The following is a 13,747-nucleotide window of genomic DNA, read 5'->3' on the forward strand; positions in this document are numbered from 1 at the left end:
ACAATACGATACGCATCCTGATACCAGGCCACAATGTTATACGCATCCCGATACGGGCCCATTTTTTAAATACATTTATCATACGACAGATTTACAGCAAAATAAACTTGCAGAAAACTGCCATTCATAACTACTTATCAGTGAATATGACACAGCAATGCATAAAGTAGCTTTGAGCATGAGTATAAAGTTGCAAAAGATCAAGTCCATATGCAGAAACCCTTGATTCTAAAACAGGGTTTCTAGACTACATCAGATGTGTGCATGTGTTTTACAAATAGACTTTATGTCTGAAGTGTTGAATTGAAATAGATGATGTATTTCTTTCTAGATGTCAGATTTCTAGATATAATATTATGAATGTATGGGTGCTGTAAGATTTAAGCAGGTCTTATCTCTTCACTTTCTATTACACTCACATTTACTGTCGCTCTTCCATATCTTACTTCTCATGTATTATGAGCGAGTGGCGCATAATTCCAGTGCCGGGAGTTCCTATTCGTATTTTTAGGTTAGACTTAGCCGAGACTTAAAAACAGACAGAGAAGGGGCTGTTCTAATCTCCAGAGGAAGGGCATTCCAGAGTTTAGGCCCTGCCACTGCAAATGCAACTCGCGAGACTACCAACAATGCCTGGTCACAGGATCGTAGGCTTCTGGATGGGATGTATAGCTGAAGAAGTTCAGAGAGGTAGACAGGGGCTATGTTGTGTAGGGATTTATAGACAAATAAGAGAATTTTAAAGTCATTACAACAGTCATTAAAACATTTTAAAAGTTAAAAAAAAAAAGTCATTACAACAAAAAGGTAAATAAAATGAAATAACCAAAATGATGTATTTTGCCATTCTTCCACAGACAAGACAAACTAAAGTTTGTAGGAATGACAGCTTAAACTAAAGTTTGTACGTGTGCATCCACTGCCATGAATAAAAACAAATCAAATTTACATGTGCCATCCCAGCAATCCACTTTATTTGAACATTCATTGTGGGCCTGTATTGATGTTCTCCATCTCTTTCAGCACCTCTGGAAGCTCCGTCTGAGGTGATGGTAGAACTGGTATCAAACAAAAGTGGCGACATCATAGTGAGATGGAGGCCGGTCAGCAGGGAATCAGTGCGGGGACACTTGCTGGGCTACAAGGTACAAAATCCCATAAACCTCAATCGCATGGCAATCATTCAGCTGTAAATATTCACAGCTCAATTTTATCTCTTGAGATCCATCTGAGAAGAAAACATCCCAGAAGTCACGTCCACAGATGGCTTGAAAAGCGTTCGCTTGTGTCAAAGAGCAGAGAGCATGACAGAGACGACAACAGGAGAGTGGTGAAGGTTTATGGAAATAAAGAGGAGGAGGTTGTAAGCGGTCTGCACTTCTACACTGACTATATTCTGACAGTGGCGGCGTTCAACAGCAAAGGCGAGGGGCCGCACTCAGAGCCGCATCACTTCAGGACGCCAGAGGGAGGTCAGGAAAAACACATTCTCATTACTAGTTGCCGTACATTAACAGGCATTTTATAAACGATGTGACCTAACAGCATTTGTAACTGGGTCTGATTGGCCACAACCAAAAATAGCACAGCAAACCTACTTTCCCCATCCATTCAACATCTTATTGTTACAGTGCGCCAACACAGTCCCTAAGGATTCCAAACTGATTTACATTTTACGGAATTGGTGGCCATTTGGTTAGGTGTCATTTGTAGGTTTTCGTTTGATCTGTTTACGGGTGTGGTTAGTGGAGGACCTGCAATAGCACAAATTAACATACTACAAGCAACACTTTATAACTTTTGCTCACGGTTCTACCATATGTTCGTTACAATTGTTTGTTACCAGTCTCGTAAATAATGTGGCTGAATAAACTTCCCCCATGGGCAGCGCAATAAACATGAATTATTTTACTAAGCTGATGGAACTGACGAATGCAGAAAAGTTGATTGGAAACCATGGGGCATTCTTCAGCAGGCAGGGGATGGGGGGGGCTATGTGTACTGACCCCAACACACAATTTATGAAGTGTGCTTGTAGCTGCTATGAGGCAGCTCAGGTAGCAGCGGCAGTAGAACTTGTCCGGTCAAGAGAGGTTTTACCTCTGAAATCATTGTAGAGACAATATTTTAAGGTTGAAAAACTACAAAGTTTTGTTTTAAGTTTTCTCATGAGATCAGATCGGGTTGAGATCACATCGGCCATCATTGGCCAGTACTGTAACAGCTGTAGTCACGAGTGCGTTTTTAAGTACGTAAATATGTGTATCTGTGTTGTTTTGGTTTGTAGCTCCGGGACCACCTTCCCATCTGACCTTTGACAGTCCATCTGAGACAGAGATCACCCTACACTGGGAAGCTCCTCACAAACCCAATGGAGTGCTGACAGGTTACCTGCTCCAGTACTGTGAGAGTGAGTCACATTACCCATTCCAATCACTGCTGAACCAAAACACTTTTGAGAAGGATTAACAGACCGTCAGTTCCACAAAAGAGAATTTGCAATGATTTCACGGATAGCACTATTTATGTTACTCAAAAAAGTAGTTTTGAGTCTAAACGATTTTAGTCAGACTATAATGTAGAGAGCAATATTTAAGTATGAAGCCCTAAACCTGATGTCAGCAGGCTCCCAGGGAGCAAAGTGACAAATGAACAAAAAACTCTAATATACTTTTTGGAATAATTCATCTTAAAGTCACCATGAAACAGAAGTTGCGATTGCGATTGCCCTTCCTTTTTTGATTGGTTAGGGTTAGGGTTTTAAGTTGGGCCTGGAGGTGAAGGCTATGAATGCCTGGCTTTTGGACCCAGAGTAAAGTACTACCGCTTCATGGTTGCTGACGTCATGTGGTGAAGAGTTGTTGTTGAGAGGGGGAGAGGAGCTTCATTTTTTCATTACAAGCGCAAATGAATTTAAAAATAATAATGGTGTGCACGGATAAATCATTTATATAATCACTGTAACACGGTGTAAAAAACTTTTTGTCCTGTTTGCTTTCATGGTGATTTTAAGAATGGCTGAAATAGAAGATTACTAAAGTCTAAAATGTCATCTGAAAGCTTGTGGCGAGGACTTGTCTGGCCATCGTCTCCCCCTTTTGGATACACCATCTGGTTATCTCAGGGACCCAGAGGACGAGACATGAGAGACAGAACAAACTGATGTTAGCCTTGAGGCCTCTGCTTCTACAGTAATTGCTCTTGTGACACACTTGCCAAGTAGACAGGTTGAATGAGACAGATTACAATTATGCAATCTGGTTGAAGATGAATTGTCTAATATATTCAATAATAGAGATAACCCTACTGACAAGGGCACTAATCATGTCACTAATTCCATGACAGCGATTATTTATATACGCGTTAACAAGATATGTTATAAAATAATTGTTGTTTCTTTTTTCTTTTATTTATTTATGTATGTTTGTCATATGGACAACAAAACCAGTCTTAAGGGTCAATTTTTCAAAATTGAGATTTTTACATCATCTGAAAGTTGAAGAAATAAGCTTTCTATTGATGTAGGGTTTGAAAGGATAGGACACTATCTGGCGGAACAACAACTGTTTACAAAGCTGTAATCTGAGGGTGCAAAAAATCTTGATATTAAGAAATCTTTATTTGGAGTTGTTAATCAAGTCAAGTCAAGTTCAAGTCAAGTTGAGCTTTATTGTCATTCCACTACATGTGTGGACATATAGCGGGACGAGATGTCGTGCCTCACAGGACCACAGTGCTACATAAATACAGATATACAACACGAAGTAAAACAATATAAACCTATACACAACTAGCCTACTGTCAGCTTAGACTATACATATGCTATATATATATGTATATAAAAGTGGTTGCTTATACATAAACTAACAAATAAAAATAAAATATAAAATACAAACTGTACATCTGTGCAAATGACTACAAATACTGTACATGTGCAAAAAGAGAGAGACATTCAAGCAGCTGTCTGGGGAACAGTGTAAGGTGATTTGAGGTGCATGAAGTAAGCATACATACATTACAGTCATATATTACAGTAATCTGAGGCACTGTAGCAGGCCATCCACTCACAAAAAAAAGTGTTTTTATACATTAACGGTAGGAAATTAAAAAAATATCTTCATGGAACATGATCTTTACTTAATATCCTAATGATTTTTTGGCAAAAAGAAAAATCTGTAATTTTCACCCCTACAGTGTATTTTTGTCTTTTACTAAAAATGTTCCTGTGCTATTTTTAGACTGGTTTTGTTGTCCAAGGTCACATATGGTTATTTGGTTAATGTCGTTGTTCATTTAATTCAATCATTTGTTAAGGCTTGTTTCTCTTCCATCCCTGTCAGTTGAGGATAAAAATTCACAGACGGTGGAGTCCATCAATCTGCCTATATCTTCTCAATATAGAGTAGGCCGTCTCAATCCACAGAGTCGCTATCAGTTTAACCTGAGTGCTCAGAACAGTGCTGGTTATGGAGAACCCATAAAGAAAGAGGGTGAAACCATGCTGGATGGAGGTAACGCTGCATATGTGATATATTTTTTCACCTTTGGACTGTTAAACGAGCTTGTAATATTTAGTTTAGTCTGGCACTTTTTCTTCTTCAGAACCCCCATCTAATCTCTACATATTGACCGATGTGAAGTCTGTCAACCTCAGCTGGGTGCCCGGAGACAGACAACGAAACATCCCCTTTAGCTTCCGTTACCAGAGAAACGGTGAGTTTTATTCAGGTTGAGCCCAGTAACACGTGAGAGCGATACCTAGCCAAACATGTTCCTGGAGTTCCTCTTTACATACAAAGTCCACTTCTTTATTCTCTGACTGAAAAGCTCTGCTTTGTGTGTTTACCCTTTAAAGAGTAAATATTTTGTGATTTTGAAGGCACTACTTTGGTTTATAGAGTGTCCAACACCAAGTTTACGTACATACACCGTATAAAAACACTTTCATTTTATAGTAATAGTTATTATTACCTTACCTCTTAACTGACTCTCAAATGATACGTAGTAAATACATCTCATCCGGTCACATAACGTTCTCCTCAGCAGTTTACTTTTGACTCATTCTCCAGGTTAACAAACGATTAATCAGTTTTCGCAAGGTCACGCACATAATCTTGCGAAATTATTTAAATAATTATTGTAAATAAACATGTGGAAATAAGCAACTAGAAAATACCGAGATTGAAACACAACGAATACCATGTGTTCCTAAAGCAGTCCGCAGTAAGTTCGGTATAAAACAAATTATCCGTCGACCCAATATCCCTTATAAAAGTACCGATACAGCACTAAAATGTACTCAAGTAAAAGTACACTGTTTTTAAATAAAACACTCGATTACAGTAATTTGAGTATTTGTAATTTGTTACTTTAGACCACTGCCCAAATTTATCCATTCGCCTCTATACATCATGGCACCTAATCATCCCTCATATGAACTCATTGGTTTCGTAATTCTGTCTCCTCTCGTCCAATAATCTGGTGGGCGTTCAGGCGCAATATGGCTGCCATCGCATCATCCAGGTGGATGCTGCACATTGGTGGTGCTTGAGGAGATTCCCCCTTCAATGTCAAGCGCTTTGAGTGTCAAGATAGGCACTATATAAATGTAATGAATTATTATTATTATTATTGGCGTAAGACATAACCAACCACTTTTAAGATTGAAGTTTGCCCCTAAATAGTGCACATACTCAATGTTGCCAACATGGCGACTTTATTGCTATATTTAGCAACTTTACAGAACTATTTGGCGACTTTTAATCAAAAAGCGATTTAACGTTACATTCTGCTTCACTTGTGCTGGCCATCAAGAGTGAGTTTTTGCTTTCCCAGCGCTGGACCGCCTCTCTCTGTTTCTAGGCTACTCTGTTCAGTGAGCTAAGTTGATTGAACACTTAAGTTTATGTTCATGTTGTTGTGCACTGGTGTTCAGTGGTTAAAAAGTTAAATTAAACGCGCAACATTTTGTGGTTGTTAACGCAGAACCCTCTCTGCTCAAGAGCTACAGCATTAGAACGAGCCCCACAAAGTAATTTCCCTTCAGACATAATATCAGCGTGGGACTTTAGATGCAGCAACACTTGGCCGCACATTCACCCCACAAACTTTTATGCTAGCATATTATTCTTCCCGCCAAAACCTAGCGGAACATGCCAGCAAAAGTCTTTTTGTTAATGGCTTTAACCAATCGTTTAACATTTAACATACAGAGTAGCCTAGTTAATTGTGCCTGATAATAAAATAAAAACTTAAACTTTATTTTGTGTGGTTGTACAATGTGCATAGTTAAAATAGGCAAAAAAAACAGGCAGGTAAGTGACCTTCTTACTATGGTAACATCAGCCCCGAGACCATTAAATTGACATGTATGTATTTGGCAGACGTTTCTATCCAAAGCAACTTACATTCCATGATACTATACAGTTGTACACATTGAGTGTGTGTAATCCCTGGGATCAAACCCATGGCCTCTGTGTTGCTGGCGCTGTAATCTAACCACTGAACAGGAGTGCAGTCTATCACGCAAACACCACCTCAGCTGAAACCGCTTCAACTACGATTACAGAGTAGAGAACATTTTCTTTTTGAATTCCCTCCTCCATATTATTCATTCTTTGTCAAGATTAAAACACAACTTGACCGGCTACCAAAACAATGACACTCCATCTTAGTCTGCATGACGCAGCTTTTTTCCCTCTGAAAGCGCCCCAAAATGGTCCGGAGCATTTCAGTTAGGTGATTACGTAAACATTATAAAACCCAACGTCATCAATGATCGTAACTTGTGAGTCTCATCTTTGCACAGTGTAAAACAAGCAAAACTATAACTCCCATCAGCACTGTGCCCCTTTTGTGGTTTTCCGACCTTTAGTGCCTTTAAAACATTTTTTAACCATAAGAGGAAAGTCATTTTTTAACAGACATAACATCAGTCTGTTGAGAAAACACTGTGTTGTGTAATCTTATCATCTATGTGGGAGGTGTTCCATAAGATACAGACTTCAAGCTAAAGGACGGAAGAGCACAGACAGTAAGTGAAGTGTGTCATCTCACCAGTCTTTGTTTTCTCTGTGTACTGTATGTTCTGATGACAGTGAGCGGCAGTGAGTGGGAGGAGTCAGAGCAGGTGAACTCCAGCACAGGGTTTTTTCAGCTCCAGGGTCTTCAGCCGGAAACTTCATATCACCTTCAGATCCAATCTGGAAACACTACACATGAATGGACATTTCAGACTATCAAACCAGGTAGAGAGTCATTCATTCAATTCCACATTTATGTTTCACTTTTGTAGTATATCACATTGTTTCAAAGCAGCTTGACACGCAAAAAGAGAACACAGAAACTAGAAAATGAATACATATACAGTTTATAATAAAACCTCTTGACTAAGTTAATGTGTGCAATCTTCCTGTGAGAGACCAAAACTCTAATTAATGTAGAAATGAAAGAAAAACTCCATGTGAGAAATCAGACTGAGCTGAGAGGACCAGTTCTCCTCTGACACACTACAAAAAAGAAAACGTATAACAATGATTGAGGATTTTATTTTGGTTTAAATATGTCGGGTGTCAATACTTTAAACAGAGATTGGGATAGAGGTTTGTTATTTATTTGTGTTTATTGAGAAAAGGAATGAGAGCAGTTCACTCTGTGGTTTTACACTGCATGTTTCTCTCATGTGTGTTTGTCAGTGATGGGGGAAATAGCCAGTGGTTTTGCGACTCAAGCCTGGTTTATCGGACTCATCTCAGCCGTGGTTCTCCTTCTGCTGGTTCTCCTTATTCTGTGTTTCATCAAGAGGAGCAAAGGAGGAAAGTATTCAGGTAACAGACACACCACTTCACATTTCATAGATATTTTTCATGATATTCTTCACTGGTTTGTTTGAAATGGGCCTTCGGTGTGACAAATGTTCTGGGCATGTCAAGTGCCACATAACAGCGGGATGAACATAACACTTTGAAAGAGCTTAGTATATTCTTTCTACACACAAACAAGTTTTTAAGAAAGAAAAATGATCTGTCCTACTGTATCTTCTGGAGCGGTTTGGTGTGCATCAGGGATTTTAAAGAAACGTTCTTTTTTGTGTTCTAGTGAAAGAGAAAGAAGAATGTCAGGCAGACCCCGGAGCTCGCTCAACGAAGGACGATGCATTTGGAGAGTACAGGTCAGTCCATCACCTCATGACCCTGGATTGTAAAGCTCCAGTCTACCTCTCTGTGTCTCATATCCTGATGCTCTGCTTCATTGTGTCACGTGTTCTTTGTTCTGCTTTGGGTTGGAATGCTGACGTGTCCTGTGGCGTGTTGTGTGTCGCCGGTTGCAGTGATTAAGTTTTGGTTTAGTTTGAGCAAACCTTAAGAAGGTTCAATGGTTTAAAGCCGAGGTAAAAACCATTAGGAAAATCGCTTCACTCTGAGCAGAATCAGTATTTTAAGCTTCTTTCTAAAATATTAGGCAAGGCAAGGCAAGTTTATTTATATAGCACATTTCATACACAAGGGCAATTCAAAGTGCTTTACATAAAATGATTGACAGAAAGAAATAAAACGTATCTTTAAAATGCAAATGATTTAAGATCACAAATACTTTAGATTTTAAGAAAGTATAAAACAGCAATAAAATTGATTGGAATGTGAGTGTATATGTAAAAAGAATAAGAGCAAAATAAAATAAATTAGAAATAGAATTAGAAATTAGAAATATTACCATTAAAAAAGAAACATCTGTAATGAATAATACCAGTGAATTGTGTTATTACAAATTTCTAGAAAATACTCTGACACTCTTGCTATTAATGACAAATATGAGTAATTCTGACAGACAGGATTTTCTTGATCTTGACCCGTCTAAATAAAAGTCATTCACACTGTCACTGAGCGCTTATCACAGACCCAGTAAGTTTCTTAATATTCCACAAAATGTGAATTTGCTGTCTCGCATCGAGCACAGAAGTGCAGCAATAATAATAATAATAATAATTCATTAAATTTATAGAGTGCTTTTCTGGACACTTAAAGCGCTTTACATTGAAGGGGGAATGTCCTCAAGCACCACCAATGTGCAGCATCCACCTGAATGATGTGACGGCAGCCATATTGTGGCAGAACGCCTACCACACACCAGATTATTGAGTCTATATGGGGATGTAGGAGGCCCTGATGTCTAGAGGCGAATGGGTGAATTTGGCCAGGACGCCGAGTTACGGTTGGGATTTTTCATGACCACAGAGAGTGACCAAAATCTTGTCCGAATGACGGAAACATAAATATCTGTCCTTCATGCCTCTAAACGTAACGTTTCTAAACATGTTTTAAGTCGGTTAAATACCTCTGTACATTTGATTGATTTTTCTTTGTGGTTGGAATAGAAAAAGCGTTGACATGCTCCAAGAACTGGTTATTACAACAAGTGAGCTCCGGCTTGTACCACCTGACTGCAGCAGTGTCATGCAGCCAAAGTAAAATATTAAAAGAAATAAGAAAGTTTTGATATTTGTTAAAAAATAATGTTCTTGTTTAGAATGATCAGAGATGGGGATGTGATGTCATGACAATTTGTGTGGTTAGTTGTCATAAAAGTGCAGCGTATCGTAACAATGCTGAATTGGGCTTAATTTTCTCAAAACAAGTCAACGGTGTGTCTGCTGTCACAGAGTGTGTGTCTGTGTGTGTGTTAAATGACACGCTAGTGATCTCTCTCTCTTTCTCTTTCTCTCTCTCTCTCTCTCCCGTCTAACATCTCTCACGCTCTCACGTGCAAACAGGTCTCTGGAGAGGTAAGACGGGCTCAAATAGACTGATCTTTGGCTCTCTTTACTCCTGTTGAACAGTAGTGAGAGTAACCTCCTTCTGTCTCTCTGTCGTCAGTGATAATGAGGACAAGCGCTCCATCATTCAGCCGTCCGTCTCTGAGAGCAAGCGCAGCAGTAATGACAGTCTAGCTGACTATGGAGACAGCGTTGACATCCAGTTCAATGAGGACGGCTCGTTTATCGGCCAGTACAGCGGACGGAGAGATCCACAGAGCCGTGGGGGGCACGAAAGCTCAGGCGCTACTTCTCCGATGAATCCCAACATGCCAGCGCCCAGCATCAGTTTCCCCAACTCTGTTACAGGCATCCTGGGGCCGAATTGAGACCAACAGACCGATACGAGGACCATCCCACGCTACACGACACTGCCCCGATGGTATTAGACGTGATATTGATGATTCCAGAACTAACAGCCACTATTACATGTCCGCAGACACGCTACACAGCTCACACACACAGGGATAGCATCTGCCAAACATTCCACACCCACGTCCATCCCGTTCCCCGAAAAACTGTTTACGCTTTCTCTGAGTTTACAACGGGTCGCTTATTTGACAGAATTCTGTCGCTCAGCTTGTGTAGAACAAGGTTAGAAAGCCACAGATGGCAGAAAACATCTTGGCTCTGTTCATGCGACACACAAATCTTTGTAGCGGGTAATGAAATGGGTTCTGCTTTTCTCAACTCCAGTTCTCTGGATATTTTAGATGTCTCTCTCAACGAAACACTTCCTTCCAGAATGTTAGTTAGGCTCCCTATTTAACTCACTAACAAGCTTTCATACAGACAGACATCTAGAGGCTTCTGGGGGGGCTGGAGTTGAGAAACGCAGGTAAAACTGGCGTCATTAGTTGCTTTAGCAATGGAGGCCATACGGGCCACTGCTGTTCATTGTCATTTCCTCATATCAGATAAGACAAACCACTCGCGCCTTCGCTATTTATCGCCACGTCGCATTTATTATGTAGAGAGTAAGCGAGTCGATGGAATCCTTGCACTACTTTGTATGGCTACTTTATGTAAAGGTCAAGTGACAAATGAGAAAAAACTACATAAAGAACTCAAGCAGACAATTCAGGCTAGCATCCCAAAATCCCATTTCAAATGCAAATTGCAACTAGACTTGAGTACACCAAACATGCAATTCTCCTGCCTGTCTGAACAATGCCTTTCTATGGATGAAATCAGGTCATATCGCTGTACACTGAAACTATAAACCTTTGTCTTAATGGCTGAAAATAGCAAGTCCTTTCATTATGATTTGATCCCATTGTCCTCTGTACCATTGTTTTATCTGATTTGTATTTTTTTATATATTTTGCTGTCGAATTGAGTTTTTATCTTGATGTCTCATTGTTTTGTTTTGTTTTTTGATGCAGTATATGTGTAAGCCGTTATGATTCTTCTAGTTATGTCAGAGTAATCAAAGATCAGGATGAACCACACATCATTTGTATTGTTGTTTTTTGATAAATAAGGTGTTTTTTGGCGATATGTCAAAGCCTGTGAAACTGCACGGTCACACTGAAGTCAAAGGTCGTGGTGATTTGACAGAAGGCCATAAGGTGCAGTAACTAACAGCATGAGATATGCCTCTTGTGTAAGCTCGCTGGTTGTGGCTTAAAGCCTGTCGTTTTGCCTTACAGAAGTCCTGTGCTTGCAAATAATAATAATGATATCATTCATTCAGTGCGATTATGCAAATTTACTACTAACAACCTGTAATATTTGAAATATATTCAATGTCCTCTCTGTCTTATATCATATCACTTGTTCTTTCTTGTGTCTGTATGTAATGAATGAAGATCTGAGTTTAATATAACGTTAAAAAGTCCAAATGAACAAATTGAAAGCGTCTCATATTCTGAATGTAAGTTATCATTAGCTATTATCTTTTTGTATTTGCTTAGTTTTCACATGACTATAATATTTATATCATATCCATGCTCATAGAGAATAGACTTAGTGCTTTAGAGCATTTTTGTTTCCTATTATCTTGCTTGGTCTGACCGTTAGATTAGAAATCATTAGAAAACCGGTCAGGACGACAATGCTTTTCAAGTTTTTCTTGATTGGGAAGCGCAGTGGTGATGTCATCAGTAGCAGAATGACAGTTGTGTGAGAAGATGATCCACTGGTCCTCTCTTACGTACGCCAGGTTCAACTGTACCGATGAAGGTCATACTGAAAAACTGCTGTTGAGATTAGACCTGTTTATCTTGAAATTCTGTGAATGCAAACACAGCAGATCTGATGATGGCTTTGTTAGTACAAGTGAACCACACAGTGATGCTCCTGTCAGTCACTGTCCTTCCCCGCCTCCCCCTGATATCAAATGGAACTTTTTCTTACCTCTGCCTGCATTTTTGTTTTTGATAAAAACACTGAAAAGACAATAAAGAGTGATATTTTAAAACAATAACACAGCCTCTATGAGCAACAGTGTGATGAGAGATGATGGCTTATGTACAGAAATAAGGTTTGGAAGACACTAGGCATTGCCTCTTTACTATCTGCTTCTTGAATCATGTGCTGTATCTAACACAATGGAATAAAATGACATGGATCACGCAGAAGATAATGTGTCCTTGTCACTTTATGAAATACACTATATTTCACCTGACTGAATAAAACTCACAGCTAGAGAGAAGAAAGAAAGAATCACTTGACTTGATTAAAGACACAACACAAACCACTGAAGACTAAATGATAGCAAACACACAGACCAGTAAATCATTCTAACAGACTGACAACACTTGAACTCAACATAACATATATCATATTATATGAGGATGTACAGTATATACACTGTACAGCTCAACACATCCTCTTCTTTAAATCCATTCCCATGACTAACATATGATGTCATATTCCAACTGTCCAGTCAAATCTCAGTCGCTTTGTTTTTATTGCTAGAATTGAAGGGTGCTGCACCGCCATATATTGTCATACGGCCCAAATCTATTCAATTCTATTGGCTGACCAGAGGTTTCCTAAACACCCCCAAAAAAAAAAAAAAACATAAATGACATGCAGAGAACAGTGTTTCTGTAGACCATGGGTATCTGTAAAACTGCGGTCCGATTGAACATATGCACAGAAACCGTGTATAAGCCTTTCTTTCAGGTGAGAAATCTGTACACTGCAAATGACGTTGAAATAAAGCAATAAGCCGTGCGAAGTATTGGGTTACAGTGCATTTTAAGGGTGCATTTTAAACAGTTAAGGGCGTTGTGGCACAGCTGTTATATAATGCACTGTAACACACTGCTTCACGGGGCTTTCAGCTTTTATAAAACGGTTATTCCATATGTGTAGCAAGGTATCATAAAAGAAAGTAAATAAAGTGATATTAAGTCTGTAATGCGGTCAGCCGAGTATTTTATAACGGCTTTGAACTCGGCTCAGCCAATCAGAATCAAGGACCAGAACTGAGCGTTTTATAATTAAGTATGAACATCGGTTCTGTATGTTTGTTCTCTATTGATTATGAAACATATGAAGAGTCTGCTTCCAAAATGAGATAACTCTTTATTCAAAAATCTTCAAAAATCATGTTTTTATTCTGCATTCCAATTATTATCAGTCAAACTGCAGTTGGTTTCTTTTGATTAAAGCCATAATAACTACAAAAATACAGGTAACAAACACAATAAAAACATGATTTTTGAACATGAGTTATCTCATTTTGGATCCAAACTCTTCATATTCAGCTGTAGATGCACAAATGAAAAGACATGTTTATTGCACAGTTCTTTAACAGGGAGTTTTGTTTTATACCAATATTGTGAAATAAAAAGAATCTTGATTTAATTTACATCTTAAAGAGAATTTCATCTGCGATGCATTTTATCTACACTACATTCTTGTTTGGTTTCCACTACAGGGGAAGAACGTAAGAAGGTTCAATCCATGCTTGACAAGCTCCTC

At 38.9% G+C, this 13,747-nt stretch overlaps 1 protein-coding gene across 3 annotated transcripts in view; it reads left to right on the forward strand.

Annotated features, from left to right (window-relative positions):
* The window catches only part of l1camb (L1 cell adhesion molecule, paralog b), a 58,610-nt gene extending 44,976 nt beyond the window's left edge, over positions 1–13,634 (forward strand). For 2 of the 3 annotated variants that reach the window (XM_056732180.1, XM_056732182.1), the window contains 10 exons: positions 1,024–1,145; positions 1,223–1,472; positions 2,288–2,410; positions 4,341–4,511; positions 4,603–4,713; positions 7,098–7,247; positions 7,695–7,826; positions 8,098–8,170; positions 9,770–9,781; positions 9,873–13,634. In XM_056732180.1, the coding sequence (XP_056588158.1) occupies positions 1,024–1,145; positions 1,223–1,472; positions 2,288–2,410; positions 4,341–4,511; positions 4,603–4,713; positions 7,098–7,247; positions 7,695–7,826; positions 8,098–8,170; positions 9,770–9,781; positions 9,873–10,140 (1,412 nt within the window). In that variant the 3' untranslated portion in view covers positions 10,141–13,634. The remainder of the gene's footprint in view (positions 1–1,023; positions 1,146–1,222; positions 1,473–2,287; positions 2,411–4,340; positions 4,512–4,602; positions 4,714–7,097; positions 7,248–7,694; positions 7,827–8,097; positions 8,171–9,769; positions 9,782–9,872) is intronic. The other variant, XM_056732181.1, reaches the window with a different exon arrangement.
* The last annotated feature ends 113 nt before the right edge of the window (positions 13,635–13,747 follow it).

The sequence above is a fragment of the Triplophysa dalaica genome, chromosome 20 (genome assembly GCF_015846415.1).
Source record: "Triplophysa dalaica isolate WHDGS20190420 chromosome 20, ASM1584641v1, whole genome shotgun sequence".
NCBI lineage: Eukaryota > Metazoa > Chordata > Actinopteri > Cypriniformes > Nemacheilidae > Triplophysa > Triplophysa dalaica.